The sequence below is a fragment of the Lethenteron reissneri genome, chromosome 44 (genome assembly GCF_015708825.2).
Source record: "Lethenteron reissneri isolate LAM-NWPU_2019-01 chromosome 44, ASM1570882v1, whole genome shotgun sequence".
In the NCBI taxonomy this organism is placed as follows: Eukaryota; Metazoa; Chordata; class Hyperoartia; order Petromyzontiformes; family Petromyzontidae; genus Lethenteron; species Lethenteron reissneri.
Genome location: NC_083822.1, coordinates 3,088,398 through 3,108,829, shown reverse-complemented (window position 1 = coordinate 3,108,829; position 20,432 = coordinate 3,088,398). Strand labels below are relative to the sequence as shown.

Below are 20,432 nucleotides of genomic sequence, written 5' to 3'. Positions count from 1 at the left end.
CGTCGGTGCTGGCCACCCACCCTGCCGTGCGTCGCGCCGGCCTTCACGGACGCTCACTCGCTGACAGCACCCGCCCCCAACAGTGTGTTGAAGACTACATGATTTTGGGGGGGGGGGGGGTTGGTGGGATCTTTGTCTTTGTGTGCGGAGCAGCAGTCCCCGAGGCGCCAGCCCAGGTGTGTCTGTCAGTCACGGGGGCCGACAGCCTCGCCGTCACTTTCCAGGAGCCGCACAGCGTCAACTCGGCGGTCGTCACGCGATACCGCGGTAACGCGCTCGCTCCCGGTGCACAACGTCCGTCCGCACCCCTCCCCCCGACAAATCAGCGAACGGTAAAATGGGGCAGCCCTTGCGATCGGCGCATGGGCCTCCGCTAGAGGGGCCCCTCGAGAAAAGGCCCCTCGGGAGAAGGGTGCGTTGGACTACTCTGCCATGCCAGCCAGACGTCTTGGAAGAAATGGGATTAACCGCAGTTCACTTCCACCGCGTGCGACCTCTCTAATTAATAAACTGACCCATTGTTTCAACGACCTCGGGATTATAAGGCCAGCGTGCTAACCATTGCATTATGATAGCATCCCATCCAATGAGCACAGCATGAGGATGTATATAATATCATTCCACTGCTGCTTGAATGTCTCTCCCACACCGCAGGGGTCATGTTGGATCGCTTGACCATACTTCCCCATGCTGGTCAGTGAAGGTTTGGTGTAAGCTGGGCGGGCCCAGGACAAGTTCAGACATCACTTGCCGCCGATGTTAGCCCATGGCACGAACCGCTGCGTTTGATCTGCCTCACGCAAGTTGCTTTGCATTTGCTCTGTTTATGTTAAGGTTTTTTTTGTCAAAGGCGATAACTGCGAACGCCACTTCAATGAATTCCACATTCAGCCCAGTGCTACCCACACATGTCTCGCCAACCTGATGATGTCAATGCGGAAGGGCAGCCTCTGAGGTTTAATGCTGTTGCATCGTCACTCTCGCATTATTTTCGTTGTTTCTGACTGCTCCCCCAATAATGATAACCAAAATTCGGATTTTCAGAAATGAAGAAAATACGAATTGTGAGTGGGGAAATTTCCATCGTTATGCCCGTTCTTACAGTGAAATGATCTGTGTAATTTCGCAATTAATTTAATGCAGATTTTAAACAAGTACACTTGCTTAAAAAAAAAGTCGTTTTAAAAATGAATGAAACCCATTTTCGGTAATCTGCTTGAAAGAAATCGATGTTTCAAGTCAAGGGCTGTGTTACGCAACAGGTATTATAGGCCAGAATTGACCTATGACATGGCAAACAGTTAACAATAATTTGCTCTTTACAACCCTTCATTCATGACTGTTTACACGGTGCTTTGTTATTTCTGACATAGCTTAACAGCCCACAGAGCTAAGAATCATAGATGGTTTACAGATAATGCAGCATGCTCTCTATGCCAAATGCAGACATTCCTAAAGTCTTGTAAATCCCTGCAAACATTGCTTGTGCAGTACTTCGTCAATTTTATTTTCTAGCAACTGAACTGTGTGCTTGTAAATTGTTTCATCGTCATCGTCATCATCGTTGTAATTTGTAGAAAATATCGTATGTATTGATTTGTTCTCTCTGATCGTCTCTCTTGCAGTGGAATGGAGTCTCATGGAGGAATTTGAACAGCTTGCAGGAGAAGCTGTGCTGGAAGATTGCCACTCTTTATGCTACCAAATCAGAGGGCTGACCTCGGTAAGACCAGGGCAGGAACATGGGCTTCGTAAAATGTTTTACGTTTACTAAAATAACTAGTAATATGCTGCGGGATGAAGGCAGCCCCATGGCATTTTGGTCATGATGGTTGTTTGACCGTACTGCACCACGCTGGTGAGTGTGGCGTGGTCAAACGGGAGGTCCTGGCAGGGCCTTGGCTTCAACTTTCTCTCGGATGCGTGGCCCTGTCGAGCTGCTGTGTGCGGGGCACTATGATAGCGATTCACTGCTACGGGGAGTGAACTTGGGTGGGGAACCAGGGGGCATTTGATGGTGCAGGGCTCAGCCCAGTGCTCCCACCCCTGATGCTGTCCCTGGGACAATGACTGGATGAGATTTTACTGATCTTGGCCACTGATGATATAGTAGTGGGCAGGCTCACTGTGCAGTAAGTTAACCACTGCACACCCACTCCATACTTTAATTTGCTGAACGATACCTGTGCTTTGTCTTGTATAAAACGATAAAGTGGCTCTGCTAAAACCAGCAATGGGAGGCACTCGTTTCCCTGGCCGTGTTCAGTCTACTTCGGAGGGACGATGGGCTAAGTCAACACCTGGCCTGGATTTGATCTGCAACCCTTCCAGTGGCGTTGAGCTCTCTAACCACCAGACCAGATTGCTTACAGGTGGAGCATAATACACTACTGATAACCATTTTTTTTTTGGTAAACACATTACCAATGCACACGCGAGAATTTAAACAATTATTTCCTAATTCGACTTTATGTAGCTGCATTCTAGAATGGTTTCATGCCTATTGGCATTCATCCATCAGGTAGTCTCCATGCTCAATGAAACGGCCAACAAAACAATAATTCATGATGGCGATGTGTCTTGAGACAATCTCTACCCCAGATCCATCGTTCCAGTGTGCACATTCTGCAGTGATCTATAACCTCTGGTTCTAGCTGCGCTGCTATCTCTTGCATCACACTTTCACCCTTCAGTGACACGTCGGTGAATTTTTCTTTGTTTTCAGGACATAGTAATCAGCAGTACCAGCTCTTTCACGATGAACACAACAATCATCATTGGTTACTAATCCCAGCATTTATTCCATGGGCCAGCATTTTCGCCATTTTCAGCCACAATCATTGAACTGGTGGACATAGGTGCCCCTCCAAGCTGCACCAGTTGCTCGGGATGCTGCAGTGTAGTGATCCACCTCGTGCCCACACGTGAGCCCATTACATTGCAAACTGGGCATCCTGTTGAATGTGTTCCATCCTTTGGCTGCCGCTTCATCGTTGTTCTTGACCATCGTTCCCTCGAGCGATACTCCCTGCCCATGCCTACGGTTACGAACTCTGTATTTAACCCGAGCACGTTTTCTCATCCACGCATTCCTTTAATCAGTCCCGTCATGTAATTCCAAGTATGTTCTAAATCCCGACAAACAGGCCGAATGTGCCTGTTTGTCACCTCTCGTTACGCAAATGGCCCCAGCGCACTCGTTGTTTTCCCTTGGCCGACGCAGGTATACTAAGCCCTGCGGCGGCAGCGTCGGGCAGGCGAGACACCCGACAAACGGAATGGAAAGCGCCCCTGAAAGCCTCTTTTGTTGGGGAGCGTTCCTCGCTCAAAGAAAATGATTTGCTTGTCACACGCTAACGGTGTGGCCACTGGGCGCTGTACACAGCCTCGTAGTGTCCCGCAGCCGCCCACGTTTTCTCAGAGGCTAAAGGCCGCCACGCCAACACTTTTGGAAATGTTAACTTGGTCCTCCTCCAGGCTCGATGTGTTTATGCTCCTATACGTTAAGGCGGTGCAGTGTGTTTCACTGTGAGCGCTCGAAGCATGCGATTCACGCCATTTAATGAGGGACATTTAATTGGTTGTAATTTTCTCGGGCGAATATCACGTGACGATTTATGTTCGTCAATAACTACACAAGTAGATATTATTTATTTGGATAAGAGCCATAGTTTAATATTAAGTTGAAATTTGTTTTTAATATATACTAAATACACATCGCTTGTACGACACACACTATATATATACACACATAGATATAATTGAATCAAAATATAAAATTTTCACGTTTTCTCCTGTTCAGGGCTGTGAATATTACGTGCGCGTGATGGCTTACAACATGAAAGGATGGGGTCCCACACAGACTTCACTTCCTGTCTTTGCGATCCCATCGGGTAAGATGGTAACAACCAGCAACATCATCAATGTTGTGGCATTCTCTTTTTGCAGCGTACAGCCAGGGGACAGTAACACTTTCAGTAACTCCACACCAACCTAATGTTAGGTTTATTTAGAAGCCCCCTGTTATGCATTAATCATGCAACATAATACATTAATTGCTTTGTTGTTTACGGTTGCCATATGAAGGAAGAATCACTCTTCTGTGTGCACTTTTAGTATCCTATTTCGAATTCCTTTAGGCCACATCTAGTATGCGCAACTTTTCTGATGAGTTCCACAGCTATATTAAACAGGCACACATTAGTGGGAACCCCTGTGATGCAACAATTCCCTGCAGCATTGCTCATGACCACACTTCATTTGCTGTGCACTAGCCACAGTGAAGGCATTTAATAACATTCATGGCATCATATTCACGCTACTCTCGCTACCCAAGGGATGTTCGCCGAGCTGTAAATTTGAGCAAGCTGGACTCGCAAACCAGAAGCCTCCAGGCGCGGCAGTTGAAACGGTGGACACGTTTCTTAAATCCTTCCCCATTGCCCAATCGCCTCATTGCCTCTATCCACCCAGCAGCATAAATGGGTTCACCAGTCAGTGGATTAGCAGGCCACGTGTGGTGGGGCAATGTGTGGGTATTACCACCTCTTCCATAACGTCTGACCAGCGTAGAAGAGTAGGTCAAAATATACTCTTAAGAGGAGGAGATATTTTGGAGCTACCTCTCGTGGAGTGCCCTTTTAACAGCATTAACATGAGCAAGTATTTGCAGGGCTGCACCTTTATCATATTTTTACAACCCAAAACGCCTAGAAATATACATTACCCCTTATTAAAAAATAAACTGTTAGAGCTCAGAACTTGAATGGAATTGTAAGTCTAAAATTACGAATGTGTTCTGTAACTATATAGTGTTTCTGCCATAATCTGTTGGGGGGTTTTCGGTGTTCACAGGAAAACCACGTGTAAATTTGAAATGTTATCTGTTACACGCTGGCGTATTATGTCGGGTTTTTTTCCGTATTGTTCTGATATTTGACATTTGAGTTAATCCACTTTTTTGCTTGGGTATCACCATAGAAAATTGTTCTTACGAGTCTGAAGGCATGAAACAATTAATCTCTCCAGCGATTTCATATATTCCGATTCAATGAAAGACTCACTTAATTGGATTGCCTAATTTTACCATCTAATTTAAACTTACAGTTTTGTTCGCTCAATCGGTGTAAATGTAACACTTGTATATAATGTGTAAGTATCACACAAAGACGGGCACTGCATCGTGCGCTTTCAGATTCACTTCTGCGGCCGTCTGGAACGCTCTTCCTTCCGATGTTAGAAAGCCACTGGAGCTATGCACTTTTAAATCTAGATTGAAAACTTATTTCTTTCGAACTGCTGTTGGTATTTAGTTTGTTGTCCTTCCCCCTCACCTCTGTTTAGCACGGTTGACTACGTACGGTGCAAAAGAAGTTCAACATACATACATATGAGCAAAATAATCGATATCAATTGACGAATCAACAGATCATTACATGCTTTCTAGTTTTTTACTGAAGGCTGCATTTTAACTCCGGTACGCTGGGCCCACCCCACACACACGTGCGCACACACATACACACAGACTGGCGGCAGTGCGATGGGCGGGAGGTCCGGGACACCAGACATCAGACGGAGGCTCTGGAACACCTCTTGAAGCAGGTCAAGAATGCCCGGCAGCAGTGGGACTTTCGAGGTGAGCAGGCCTTGCGGAGGTCACACACGTTTCACCTCCTGAGGGGCCTCCATACATAAACAAGCAAATCAGTTTCAATCAGGGGAAAGTATATAGCTCTCCCACCTTCCACTGTGATCAACCGTCTGTGTATCTTATAGATACAGCTCAAGGTACATCCCTGCAATTTCTTGTTCACTCCACTGCTTGCGAAAAAGTCTTGGCTAGAGGGGGCACGATCGAGCCTTTTTAGAGGGTGGTGTGGATGTATTCCTCCATGGTGGCTAGACGTCTTGGAAGAGATGAGTGTACCCACACTCCACCCCACCACGCGCAACCTGCCGAGCGACAAACAGTGCCGTGCTCATACACATCGCTCTGGGTGGACGGAGGCGGTGGGATTTATGGAACCTGCACCGTTGTCTCAGCTGCCACTCGGGGAGAGCTCGCATCGGCAACCACTGGATTGCAAGTCCAGTGTGGTAGCCATTGCACCGTGGTTGCTTTCCCTTGTCAAAAACTAATATACTTCCATTCATGAATATTGTAATCCAGCTTGGTGGAGATATGACAGCGTGCTCAATTCAAAAGCAAAGGGTTGTAAGTTTAATTCAGCCATCATACTTCTGGAATGGATGAATTGAGGACCACTTTCTAGAAATGCAACATTTGTCATTATCTGGCGATCCTTTCCCCTGCCATGGGAATGTCTAATTTCTTACCACTGACTCAGGACCACCAACAGGGATTCTCCCTTGACATAGAGATGCTTTATCTCCATCTAGAAATGGTTTGTTGCCTTGTGGTGACGGTGGTGGTGTTTTTATTGTTGAAACCTTGGCAATTCTGAGGTATGATCACAGAGGAATACGAAGAGTTGCTGCATTGTGTGTACAGTAACAATTCAAAATCATTATACTTATCCGTTTTATAGAATTCAATGAACGCGTGCACTTGCCCGCCTCAACCCATCCACATGTTGCGTGAGCGTTCTCTCTCGAATTCTTTTGAAATCTCAGTTTACAAAGAAACAGAAGGAATTCTTAATTCCCATGAGAAAATATCTTCACCCTTCCACACTCGGCGATCACTTCTGGTGAATATTCATGATAAGTGACTGATATAAATAAAAATAAAACTGTACCAGTAGCTTTGTTCTTCTAAGTGTTGTTAAAATGTAATTCTTAAATTGAAGATGTATAGTTATTAACTTATTACATGTTCCCTAAACGCCTTGGATGGTAATTGCACTTAAATGTGAGTAAAATGTAGAGGTTATTCAAATAATTTAATGTTAAACCTACACAGTTGATAGGAGTCTTGTAGTGGCTACACAATGAGCAACAGGTTGGCAGCCACTGGTCTCATTTTTATTCTGTTTATTATTTGGTCTTCCTTACTTTAACTTGGATTTTAACGCTTATGCAAAAATCAAGGGCAAGGCTATGTAGCTCTTTTTCAGAAACGACCTGGCCACAAATGATAGCTGAACAAAGTGGCTTATCCTGTGGACATTTATATCAGCCACATACTCTTAAACGCACGTTGATTCTAAATGTGGAGGGAAAAACCGGAGGACCCGGATGAAAATCCATACGACCACGGGGAAAACATGCAAACTCCAAATATACAGGTGTCAGGGTCGGGATCAAACTAGCGCCCTCCTGCATATCAGGCGAGGTAGTTAACATTTCGCCACCATGGTTGGACACCGTTGGCTGTTTCCTCCATTCAATTGTCATTCCACGGGAAGTTAAATTACAACCAAAGTTCTAATTTACATGAACATTTTCTGCACATTGAAGATAAAAATATGATTGCCGTGCACTAATTTCTTTCTATAAAAGGTGACTGCTGTATTATGTTGATAATCCTTTATCGATGCAGGTGAGATAATCCGTTTAGATGCATTATCTGTTTGTGAATGTAAGCCTGCGCAATTCGAGTTGCGCATTTATGAATGCATTCCTTAATACCATTTTAGTCAGGTTAGTTTTTAAGTCTACCCTTGTGAATCAAGATGTCCCAGGGTATTTCATGTCAACTATGAATCAAACAGTGATCATTTGTAATTCCCCCATTTTATCGAAAAAGAAATCGGTAAATGTGTATTTTTGTGCAAACTTTTAATATCCTTCGCTCATAACAGTTAGACTGCCCCTTGCACGTACAACACACCTATTACATGCAATGGAAAGAAATTGTAATTCATCTTTTGGAGAAAAAAAACCTCTCCAGTATGCTTGCCCATATTTTTGAAGCACACCCATTATTTTGAAAGGTTACCAAAGTTGGCATTTTGGGCTGAAGCGGTGAAAGTAACAAAGTTTAGTATTTTTCAATCAGATAAGTTCTTTTTTTCTTGAAATCTGCAGAAAAAACCATCAATCCTGAACTCGTTTCAGTTTGGTTTAAAACAATAATTTCAGAGGGAATCCATACCATGGCGTCTAGTCCAAAGTCAAACTTTGCGCATTTGTGTATTTCACGATAAGCGAATACGTCTACTGAGAATAAAATTAAATTATACACCCTTTATCTACTTTGCTTTTAGATAATATTGAGCATCACATTTCAGAAAATGAAACATCTACACGGATGGGTGAGGCCTAGAGTAGGCCTCAGTAGTTAAATAGCCTCAGAAATGCCTGACACTCGCACAAAACCGATTTAAATGCGAACACTTTCAAGCCACTACAAAAACACCACTGGTATGTTTATCCACAAAGCAATAACATTTAAACATATACTTTGTATTTCATGTCCTATTTGATGTATTTGCATAGTTTTTGACATCTAGGCAGCAATGTTTCTGCCTTGCTAGACTTAAAAGCTTTTTAAATATTACAGAAGTATTTTTTCCACATTTATTATTATTTTCATTTCTCGTGCACCCCTTTAAAAAGTCTGAACTTTCAGTTTAACAGTGCATTGATTTATTTAATCCATGAACTAATAATATAATTCAAGTAAGTAGAGTAATAACTTGTTCTTATTTTAGAGGCGAGTTGTGTTGTTACAAGGAATTACTTTATTAATATGTCATGTCGTGTCAGACTGTATAAAGACACCCTCTGTGGTGGTGGGTCCACCCACCCACACACACATTACAGTAACTTTCACACCATGAGCCCAGTATAGGGCAAAATGCAGAGAAACAGAATCAACATATATTAATTTCAATTTATTTGCTTGCTCAGGAAAAATTTCACAGTGTTCCAAGATTTTTTTTTCAATAGGGACCTGCGGGGGATGTTTGTCCAATTCTTTTTTTGTGTTTAGTTTTTTTTTGTTTTCTTGTGGGGAAAAAATCAGAATGCTTGGAGAAAACTGCACACGGATCGGGTGGGAAACCTGCCAACCGATATGTGCGGATGTTTCACACATAATTGTCACACTCCCTGTGTGACCCTCCAAACCCGCCACCTCTAACAAGATGCTAGATTGCAGACATACCCTTCCACAGCCAGCCAGATCCCAGCAGCAGTCATATGTTAGAATGTGGAATGACCACAACATTCTGTACCAGTTTTACATGCGCTATTAATATTAAGTGGCCAGGAGTGCGCGCGTGTGTGTGTGCGGTGTGCACGCGCGTGTGTTTCTATTTAATCTCCAAAGGGAATGATTAATGATGCAATTCTCTTAGTTTACATACTTACTCCATGATATTTGATGTGATTACTGTGTAAACAGACCACCCCTTCAAAGTGCATGGCTGTGGTTTGTGTACACATATTAAGCATTGGCCAAAAACATTGAGAAACGGAGCCCTGATTGCACTTCAGGTACATTCGCACACGTTTTCAAACTTAAACAAATAAATCGAGTGATAAAGCTGTAAGAACTTCACCCCGTGCACTATTTGGCTTTTACCCAAATATCAATGATAAGGTGTAGGCAGGGTTTTGATGTTTTAAAAGGTACAAAGGCATTTTTTTATGCCAAGAATCTGTATATGAAGGAACCTGACCACCTTACTATGTTCCCTTGTAAAACTTTAGGACATTCGTGGAAAAAATGTGTATTTTATATTCTGTATGTGTCTGACTCTTTAGAGTTTAGAGGGACACGCTATAGTTCCCTATAGTGGAGGCCCTTCCACCACCACCCGCGGCAGCCCGAGAAAGTAATGTCAGGGCTGCACCTACACCTCTATCCCTCTATCCACCACGATCACTGCACTGTGCGTGAAGGAGAGAAAACAATTGAACCTTTAAAAAAATCACTAACGTTTTATTTTTTTCCTAAAATTTAAAAAAAGCACCGACGCCGAAAATCTTTATAAAAGCATACAAATTACGATGGCAATCTTTCTCGATTTGTTTTCCCCCTTCTTGTTTTTAGTTTTTCCTTCCCCCCACCGCCAATATTTTTTTGGCGTGTTTTTTTTTGTTTTTCAAACAAATTTTTCTTTTTTATATAGCAGGTTTATTTATCTGCGTCGATCTGGCATCTAAGTAAAACAGAACCTGAAGCAGAGCTTGGAAATTACTGCAGGCCCATTGCACAAATGTTTGCGCTCATTCAGGCGCAAAGAGGAGAGTGGAGAGGGGAAAGACAAAAAAAAGTGCCGCCCCGCGCCGATCGCCTCGAAACGTTGGGCTGAAATGGGGCCGCCCGCCACCCCACCCGCATCCATTTGTGTGGGCAGAGGAAGGTTTCGTGGTGCCGGCCACGCCAACGCGCACGCACGACGCTGCCTCGGGCGGCTGCCGCTCGGCTGCTCGGCGCCTCAAATTTGGAGGCGAGACTGGTGGCCTATTGATTCCTGCTTCATAATATTTACCCAACAAATCAAGGGTCTTGTCCTGGCACGCGACGTGGCCAGACGGCAGTGAGTGCGAGAGTGTTGCGGTTTAGGGACCCCCCCCCCTCCACCCGTTCACCAGCCTCCAGCTCTTCGATATGCCACGCTGACCCCTCCTGCTCCCCCTTAAAGCCCCTCCGCACCCCTACTCCACCCATCGCCTACTCCTCCTCCTCCTCTTCAAGTCTCATGCCAAGGCACACGACTCTAGTGTGTGTGCAGCGTTTGGACTGGCTTGGAAGGCAGGCGTCTTGCCTGAGCTCGCGCATGATACAGAGTGAAGAGGAAGCTTCTGCAAGATGCATTTCGGCGTAAGCGCAATGGCTGCGACATCGCCCAATAATGTTCTCACAACAAATGAGTGTACATTCTTGGCATTCCACGACATGGCGAAAGTGGATGATTACTGATGCACAATGGCATTGATGGCTTTTGAGTTCCGTCCCAGTCAGTGTGGTAATTTTGTTGACAGGTCACTTGTGAAATTGTGAAATCCCATGTGAATTATTAAAGGCACATTTTTTACATTTTTGGATGATGCAGTGACAAAGTCTTTATTGATTTAGATTTGTATATTGATTTTGAGGATATTTCTCTCTCACCAAACAGTAGAACATTTCTGACAAGTGTCACTTTCATATGAACCTTTCACAATTCTAGTTTCACCAAATCTTTGTCAATGCACTTGTGAATGACTGTCCAAGTTGTAATGACTCAACATGCTGCTGCCACGACCCTCGCCAGAACAGGCGGTCTGAGAAACGAACAGAAGCAAATCTTTGTCGTCGCAATTATTTTCCTTTGGTGCAGGTTTTTTTTTTACAATCGGACATAAAATAGCCTCTTAAATATATTTCGCTAAAATAATGAAAAAGTTAAATGTCAAGATATATATTTGTTTTTTATTACAACCGAATTTATTCATCCAAAAGCCAAACAAGTTTATCTGATTATAATAACAGGTCATAAATAAACTTCTCCATTGCTCTTCAATTGCAAACATATTCAGGAGCTATTTAACTTGCTTCGATTTTCATAAACTGTGCCAGGGAATATAAAAAAAACAACACAAACCAACGACCATATAATATTTGGCACTATTAAACATCTGAACTTAACAATAAAAAAGGCAAATACCAATGTGCCTAAAGAAGTATGTACATGCTTGGAATAACTTTGAGAGACTGGGAGAGGACTACGTGGATTCAGGAAAATATAAATATATATGTGAGTTAGGAAAAAATCACGTTGACCGTTAGGACTAGTGGTGCTTGGGCAGGATGCGTCGCTCGAAGGAATGACGACCAGATGGTCAAAACTAACGACAGAGTTGCAACCAAAGGAGAGAGACACACGTGAGAGTACGTTTGCCAAGGGGAGCGAGCAGAATCAGCTCATAATTCTAGATTTGAAGTTTTCATGATTTTTCGGTAAAGTCACGTAGGTAAAAAAATTAATTAATTAAATCACGACGTTTCGGAGGCAACACAAGCTTCCGTCTATCAGCTCACGTTCACGAACTGTGATCGTTACATCACAGGGCCGTGGGGGATGGCTGCAGTTTGGGGAGGACATCATGCAGCAGTGGATAGATAAGGGTCAGTGATGATTTTCATATTTCTAAGTAAAAAAAAATGTGCTTTATAAATAGGGCTTTTGTCCCTAGTTGATGGTATTTACTGCTACTATTTACAAATAATGAATAGCATAAATGTAGTCCTAATTTCCTAATTAGACTTTTACATGAAATGCCAAAATACCTTGGAAATTCTGCCAGTTGAGCTTTTCCTCTCTCCAAAATGTTGCTAAAAAAATCTATTAATCACATCGGATTTTTATTCCACAATATTTTCAACTGAAAGGTTTAAACTCTGTCACTCTAATATCCCATGTGTAGATATACCTTTTAAAGAGACAGTAAAGGTATTGATTGACGTTTTGAGAAGAAGAAGAATTATAATTGAAATAACATATTGCTTATTCAATATAAAGAATACACGTTAAAAACTATTGTAGTGCATATGACTCAAGTCGTGTTAACTGTATTATTGTACAACATCGGGTAGACGGGTTTCAGAGTTGAGCTGCTTAGCTCTGATGTATTTCTTGGGTTGTAGACCATGCTGTTTGGCACGATGTCCGACGTTTTGCTCCACACGCTGGGAGCTTCTCCAGTACGTGGAGCAAAATATCGGACATCGTGCCAAACAGCACAGCCACGGCACGCGGTACAGCCCAACAACAGAGAGATGAGCGGCTTGTTGAGCAAATTACGTAGCGTCAAATACATTTGTGTTCAATTATTATTTTTCTTCATATGTTCGCCTGCTAGACCACAAAACTGTGACTTAGACAGCAGAGAAATGTCACCGCTACTGAATATGAAATGCTCTGATTTGTAGGCAAATGCACAATCTGTTTGTGATCAATAGCTCACCTCGCAATATCCACCTTTCCCTCGGTCACTTGTAGTAACCCCATGAATATTGGAACTTTTCTTAAGTAAACAAACCCTTATGGGTATCAAAAGGCCAATTCAACAGTGACTTTTTGAGAAATAAGCAATAAAGGGCCGAGTAGTACTGCCATCTAATTATGTCAAAAGCGATTATCCATATAATTTACGAAAAATGGTCCTAAGCCAGTGGAAAATGCAAGGTATGGTTGCAAAAACACATACTGTCCATAAACACAGAACAGGGAGTGATTTGAAAGGGGGGAAAAAAGCCTAAAACCCAACTGCTTATTTGCGTGGGTGGGATAAGTTTGCGTGCCAGTAGACTGCTCTATAATATTGATTGAATGCAACGTTAGTTCTAGAGTTTGTAAATGCCGTGCGGCCAGATTGCTTCTGACAGCGTGGTTGTGTCGCGTGTGACATCATCACAGCCTGAGCACCGAGGCAGCTTTGGCCCCAACTGCTTATTGAAGGCAGGCGCCAAGACGACTCCGGAAGAGGCTTGTTATGCCACCAATACACAGGAGGTTCGCGAAACAAAATAAAATAAAGAGAAAGAAAACAAGCAAGGGCTGACACTAGGCCCGCACGAGGAACCAAAGCCACCTAAGCACATCTCCCCCAACGTAAACCGTAAACCCGCTCACCCGCCCACCCAATCTCCCCCCCCCTGCCCCCCAACTCCTTCTCCTGTCGACGGAGCTCAAAATAAAAGAGTCCCTGTGTGGCCAGCAGGCGTAACTGCTGGCCTAGGTGGTGAAAAACGTGTTTGCACAGAGCCGTGTTCTTTAAAGCAAATAAGCGCGCAGTTCGTGGCCTGCAGCCATGGAGCATTCATCAGCAGTCGTTTCCACCAGGGAGTGTTTTATCCACTTGAAAAGACTCCACTGTCTGTCACTTTTTTCTTATTCCCCCCCCCCCCCTCCTTAATGATAAGACTTTTTCCGCGGACCAATTTCTGTTAATCTCATCTTGTAAGGAGGCTGCTTGTGTGCCGCTGACTCGCTGCAGCGCCACGAGCTCTCTACTTGTTGGCATAAAGACTCTCATTCAGCCGGGCGGTTAATACAGATGTTTTGCTCTGCTCCGGTGTGATAAACTCACATTTTAAATGTTTACCTTCGTTATGCTCAATACCCCATTCATCCCCAATTTCATCAAGCCAATTATTAGTCGAATGCTTAGCTGTGCATCAGCAATCATTAGTTCAAATTATGAGACCATGAAATGGTATACCGAATAATTATGAATAAATAACTTCGCAAAAATTACTGAACTAGTGTCTTAAATCCTATCTGCGAGTACACTAGATCATGTTTTCGTCACACTGGATATTAGAGTACAATCCTCAATAATGATCATATGCACCAAACATTGTTATTTCCCCATTTAAGGTTTAGAAGCTCTGGTATTGGCTACGGGTTACAAAAATGCAAAAAAATATTATAATGTTATTTAAGCTGTTCAGAAACCAAAGGTTAAAATAAAACAAATCCTATATAAGTTGTTTATATAAACAGTAATCCGTAACCACGATATAAATGTCAATGTGCATGATATGTATGCAGCACTTCTTTACCCTTTTGAACGTTTTTTTAGATAACTCTTAGCGAGGTTGAATAGTGTACGCCATATTAGCAAGCACGCATTCGGAATGCGTTCTCTGCTTTGAGAAAAGTTGAGAGGAATTCCACACATTCCCATGAGAGTCATCTTTACACTTTTTTTTCTTCCCCGGCATTCTAAATAACAAGTTGCATTAACGATGTGTATATCATCATCAGCATCACGGTCACCATCGTAATGATCATCATAACGACAGCTCAAAATGCATACGTACTTACCGCTGGATTCAGTTGCTTACATTTTTCTCCAATGGCTGATATTTTATTTTGCCTTTGGTCTGTTTCCAACTGTTGGAAGCAATTTTTATGGGAAGTCTGACATTATTTAAGATAATGAAACCGTCTTCAGTTGCCGTATAGACGTGTGTGTGTGTGTTTGTACATGGCTGTGTGTATGTACGTATGTTTTGCCTTCCAAGGCTGTTACGACCTGTCATCATCGATTTTATTGCTGTGTTTTACTAAGGCATGTCTGAGATAAGCTGTAGTAGATGGGTGGCTGCAGAATCGCATGAAATGTACGATTTCGGAAAACGTAGCCAAAAAAGCGTGGAGACAAATGACCATCAATTTATTTTCAAAGTTTAATTTTTCCTGACTGGGAGACTTATGCATGTGTCCAGTTTAAAGCCACTATTTTGGTTAAGCCACATTGCAGAGTAAGCTCTTACACTTCCACTGACTGTGGCAACAAAGGGGTTCAAATGTGTGGGATGCTTTCAAACACAGACATGCACACACATTAACACGGAGGGTGATGCACACAAAGATAGACAAAGACAAAGATCCCCCGTATAGCCTGAACAGACTGTAGGGGCAAGTGCTGTTAGCGAGCACCTATGAAGGCCGGAACGGTACACGAGGGGGTGGGTGGCCAGCACCACGCCCGACCGCCTTTGTCTCCCTAGTGGCGATGTTTACACACCGCACCAGGTACTCATTTAAGGCTGAGTCGACCTAGGGGAGGCCCAGGACCGGTTCAGATAATCGTCACTGGTGTTAGCCGTGAGCGGGAATCGAACCCGGGTCGCCAGGTTCATAGCGCAGCGCGCTAACCGCTACACTACCGCTCCCCACACATACACAGGCACACACTCACATATATAAGCAGTTTTAAAAGGATATATTTTATTCACAAGTGAATGTCCAGTTGTGCATTTTCCACGTTATATTGTACATATATACACATAATAACGGTGATTTAGCATTACGTGTCAATCCACTGATTGGATGAATGCCTCCCCACACTGTTAGTCATGGGGGTTGTTTGACCATACTTCACCACGCTGGTCAGTACATGTTGGTGAAAGGGGTAAGGCTCGGGACCAGTTCAGACTTTACTCACCACTGATTTTTCCCATGACTGGGAATAAAACTCAAGTTGTTGGCTTCACCATGCAGTGTGCTCATCACTGGGCCACCATATAACTGCTGTATGTGTGTAGCGCATTTTATTTTAATGTAATAATTTGCCAATGTATACGTGTGAGTTAATGCTCGAATTAGATTCCTTCTCGACCAGTCTATGATTTATGGGTAAGCACGATTATCAAGGTGTAGAGGTGTAATTGCGCATGGCTACGAATGTTGAGGTGTGATTATGCATGGCCACGGATGGCCAACAAACACAAGGGGCGGGGTTACGGCCGTACACAAGGGTGGCACTCGCACCGACGTCCGCATGTGTATCCCCCACGGGCCCCCCCTCGGGGGCGAGTCCTATAAAAGGTGATGAGCTCGAGGGCTCGAGGTCGGGACTCAGCTTTAACCAGAGAAGACGGAAGACCAGCTAGTGTAGGCCCCAGAGCTCCCCTGGCTCGCTGTCCTTATAAGGGCCGACCAGGGCAAGCCGGTGGCGTGGCCCCGAGAGCCCAGACGAAGCTGGTCTGGTGACTCAGGGAGCCGGGATCCCAGCTTAACCAAGCTGGGACAGATAGCCTCCCCTAGTCCCGTAGTGGAGGAATTGGTATAGGTTAGAGGGGTTAGCTGTCGAGAAATCCCTGTAGCCAAGTGACCTGTAATAACTGTGTTGGTGTAATAAATAAGTGTGCCTCCGATCCTGTCGTCAAGCCTCCATATACTTACTACATCTGGTGTCAGAAGTAAAACGTCCAACGATGGACACACGAGGGACGACACGTACCAGGGAGTCGGAGATGGAAGACGCCGCGGCCGAATCACCACCAGAGATGGCCGGGGTCGGATCGGAGCTGCCGGGGCCGAGTACGCCCGCGCCGCCACGACAAGAGGGGGGGGATGCGTCGGCCGAAGGACTTCGGCTGGCCCACTCCCGCCTGGCGGAACTGCTCTACGCCGCGGCCGCCGCGTTGGAGGAGATCACGCGGCTGGGGGCTGGAGGAGCAGCGCGGGTCGACGACGGCAGCCGACGCGGGGCAACGTTTCCCGCCACCCCGACGCGGCTCGCGGTCAAATTTCCCGCCATCGCTACAGTGCGAGCGGAGGGCGGGGCCGGGCCGCGTCACGTGTCTGCTGAGCGCCAAGCACAAGCCGTGACGTCATCAACACCGGCCGGCGCGTCAACATCAGAGCGACCGGCGATGCCATGCTCACAGCCCGCCCACACTGTATCATCGGCGGGGAGCGACGGAGAGCGTTCTGCAGCCACGGACGCCGCCTTACAACAGCGTCTGCCGCCTCTTAAAGAATTCGTGGGCGCAGACGGAGACTGGGGCGGTTTCAAGAGACGGTTCATCGCTCATCAAGAGATGGCGAACTGGTCGGACGCCGAGGCTCTACGCGCGCTGCCAGCGATGCTGGACAACGACGCCCTGGCTACCCTCACCTCGGCGCCGAGGGAAAAGCGCGCCACTTTACACCTGGCGTTGCAGCTGCTGTCAGCCGTCTATGGGCCGCCTTCGGACTGCAGGCAGCTGTTCCATGATCGGCGTCGGGGCGCCAACGAATCGCCCCTGGCCTTCCGGACAGCTCTCCTGGCCCTGGCGAAGGCTGCTTTTCCAAGGATGGACGAGGAAGGAGTGGATGCCATGGTGGCTGAGAAACTGCTGCTACTCGCTGATGAGCTGGACGTCAACGTCCTGGCTCAAGACGACGCGGAGATGTCGTCCCTGCTGGTCGCGCGCCACATCCACGGGGGCTTGCGGTCCCTACGTCGAAAGGCGGCAAAGGGGGCGGCCAGCCATGCCATGGCGGCTACCGCCCTCCCATCGGAGGAGGTCTGCGGGGTGGAGCGGCGAGGGGAATGGAGATCGGCGGCACCACAGGCTCGGAATGGACCGAGCCGCCAGGAGCAGCCCAGGACATCGGGGGCGCTCACACGCTGCTACAACTGTGGCCTGCAAGGCCACGTTGCGTCAGGATGCCGGGCTCCCCGTCAGCGCGGGGCGACACCTCGTCAGGACGCCACGCCGTCTCCTCCCAAGCTCCAGCAGAGAAATACGGCGAGTCGCGGCACCTCACACGTTTGGCCCACGCACACATCCGACACACACTCACGCGCTCAACCAAACAGGGCTCCAAATTCCCCGTCCGTCGCGCGCGATTGTTCTATAATGCAGCGAGCGCTCCAACCGGGTCAGTGGTCGGAGCTCGCCCATCGTGTCGTTGCTGCGTCGGCGGGATCATCGGTTGTGGTCGGTCATATTGATGGGGTAGAGGTGCGGATTTTAATTGACACGGGCATCGGCGACCATTATATCTGATTTGATTTATAACATCCTTCCCGTTCAAAGTCGTCCCTTGCTCCCTGTTGACGTGCCATGCTATGCTGCTAACGGGGGCTCGCTGGGCATTATTGGGCAAATCCGTGCCACTATCTGCATTGGAGACATTAAATTATCCGGGCCTGTTTTGGTTTCCTCCTCACTCGCGGTTCCGTGCCTGTTGGGGACGGATTTTTTGGCCAAAATGCCCATCCGTATCCTGATTGACCAGGGGTGCATTGAGCTCCCATCGGGCCGACGCGTTACATTTTTGTCTTCCCCCACCACGGAGCGTTGGGCGTTTGCCACCGTGCAGGCGCTCGTGACAAAAACTGTGCGCGTACCTCCGGGGGCTCAGATGCTCGTCCCTCTTAGGTTGCGTCGGCCGTTTAATGAAGGGGTTGCGGATCGGGGGGTCCTGTTGGGAACATCTCGGGCCGGGGTAAATGGACCCGATTTGCTCGCGGCTCAGACCATGGTGAGAGGGGATGGGGACCCCTTCCTTGCAGTCCTTAATGTGGGATCGCGAACGGCCGTGGTTCCTCAAGGGACCGTGCTTGCACACGCAACGCCGGTACCCTATGAGGAACCACTCGTGGGTCAGGTATCCACCGATCCTCCGTCGCGACCGCATTCGGACTGTGATGACGGATGGCTGGATGCGCTTTGCGCGGGTTCAGTGGACCTGTCCGACTCGCAGCGCGCGCAGCTGCGAGTTCTCCTGAGCGAATTTGCTGACGTTTTTAGTCAACACAAATTTGATATTGGTTGTACTAAATTGCTGCGACACCATATTGACACGGGTGACAGCGCGCCAATCCGCCAAAATCCCTTTCGGTTGAGTCCCGCCGAAAAGGATCATATCAAATCGACCGGTTGATGACATGCTAGCCGCCGATATCATTTCCCCTTCCAACAGCCCGTGGGGCGCGCCGATCGTTTTGGTGAAAAAACACGACGGCTCACTGCGGTTTTGTGTCGACTTTCGGCGTCTGAACAAAATCTCTGTGGCAGATGCGTACCCGCTTCCTCGAATGGATGAGTCGCTCGATGCCTTGGCAGGGGCGCGATTCTTTTCCACTCTCGATTTGCTATCTGGATTCTGGCAGCTTCCTCTGGATGACGAATCAAAACCTAAGACTGCTTTTCGTACACCGCAAGGTCTCTTCCAATTTAACCGCTTGCCGATGGGTTTACATTCTGCGCCGGCAACTTTTCAGCGGTTAATGGAATTGGTCTTGGCAGGTTTGCAATGGGATTCGTGTTTGATTTACTTAGACGATGTCATCGTCTTTAGCAAATCCTTCGAGGAACACCTCCAGAGGTTGCGTGCTGTTTTTCTCAAAATGCGGGCTGCCAATTTGAAATTTAAACCACAGAAGTGCCATTTACTCCGCGAATCGGTGCGATATTTGGGTCACATTGTTGGGCGCTCGGGGATATCCACTGATCCCGCCAAAACGGAATGCGTCAGCTCCTGGCCGACTCCCACCTCTGTGGGAGAGGTCAGGAGTTTCATTGGGTTCGCGTCGTATTATCGGCGATTTGTGGCTGACTTCGCTACGATTGCGAAACCATTGCATGCCTTGACATCCAAGGGAGTCAGGTTTCATTGGGGGCCGGAGGAGGAGGCTTCTTTTCGCGCCCTCCGGAATGCTTTGGTGGGGGCTCCGCCGTTGAATTACCCAGATTTTTCACAACCCTTCTTGCTCGATACAGATGCAAGTAACACGGGCATCGGGGGCGTGCTGTCCCAGCTCATTGGGGGCGTAGAGCATGTGGTGGCTTACGGTAGTCGGGTACTGTCTCCAGCCGAACAGCGGTACTGCGTTACCCGTCGGGAATTATTGGCGATTGTTTATTTCATTCAGCAGTACCGCCCGTATCTGTACGGTCGGCGGTTCACCGTCCGTACAGATCATGCGGCCCTACAATACGCCCTGCGGGTTCAACAACCATCGGGCCAGTTGTCTCGATGGTTGGAGATTCTCCAAGACTATGACTTTGTCACCACATATCGTAAGGGTCTCCGCCACACGAACGCTGACGCCCTGTCGCGATTGCCACCCACTTCGGAGTGCGCGTGCCTCTTGGGTTCGGGGCGTTGTAGGTCTCCGAACGTCACCACCGATTCGGTCCTCGTGGCCGCTGCCGATGCGCCTTCGGTCTCGGGTCCTATCGAGCAAGAAGGGAGGGATTCGTTGCTGGGGTTGTCGGTCGCGGAATGGGGTCGCCTCCAAATGGA

The 20,432-nt window shown here is 46.7% G+C and overlaps 1 protein-coding gene across 7 annotated transcripts in view; it reads left to right on the top strand.

Moving 5' to 3' along the window:
- LOC133353469 (ankyrin repeat and fibronectin type-III domain-containing protein 1-like) overlaps positions 1–20,432 on the top strand; it is a 289,388-nt gene that overhangs the window by 234,481 nt on the left and 34,475 nt on the right. For all 7 annotated transcript variants that reach the window (XM_061569738.1, XM_061569737.1, XM_061569736.1 and 4 more), the window contains 4 exons: positions 154–267; positions 1,626–1,723; positions 3,803–3,893; positions 5,525–5,635. In XM_061569738.1, coding sequence (XP_061425722.1) covers positions 154–267; positions 1,626–1,723; positions 3,803–3,893; positions 5,525–5,635 — 414 coding nt within the window. The remainder of the gene's footprint in view (positions 1–153; positions 268–1,625; positions 1,724–3,802; positions 3,894–5,524; positions 5,636–20,432) is intronic.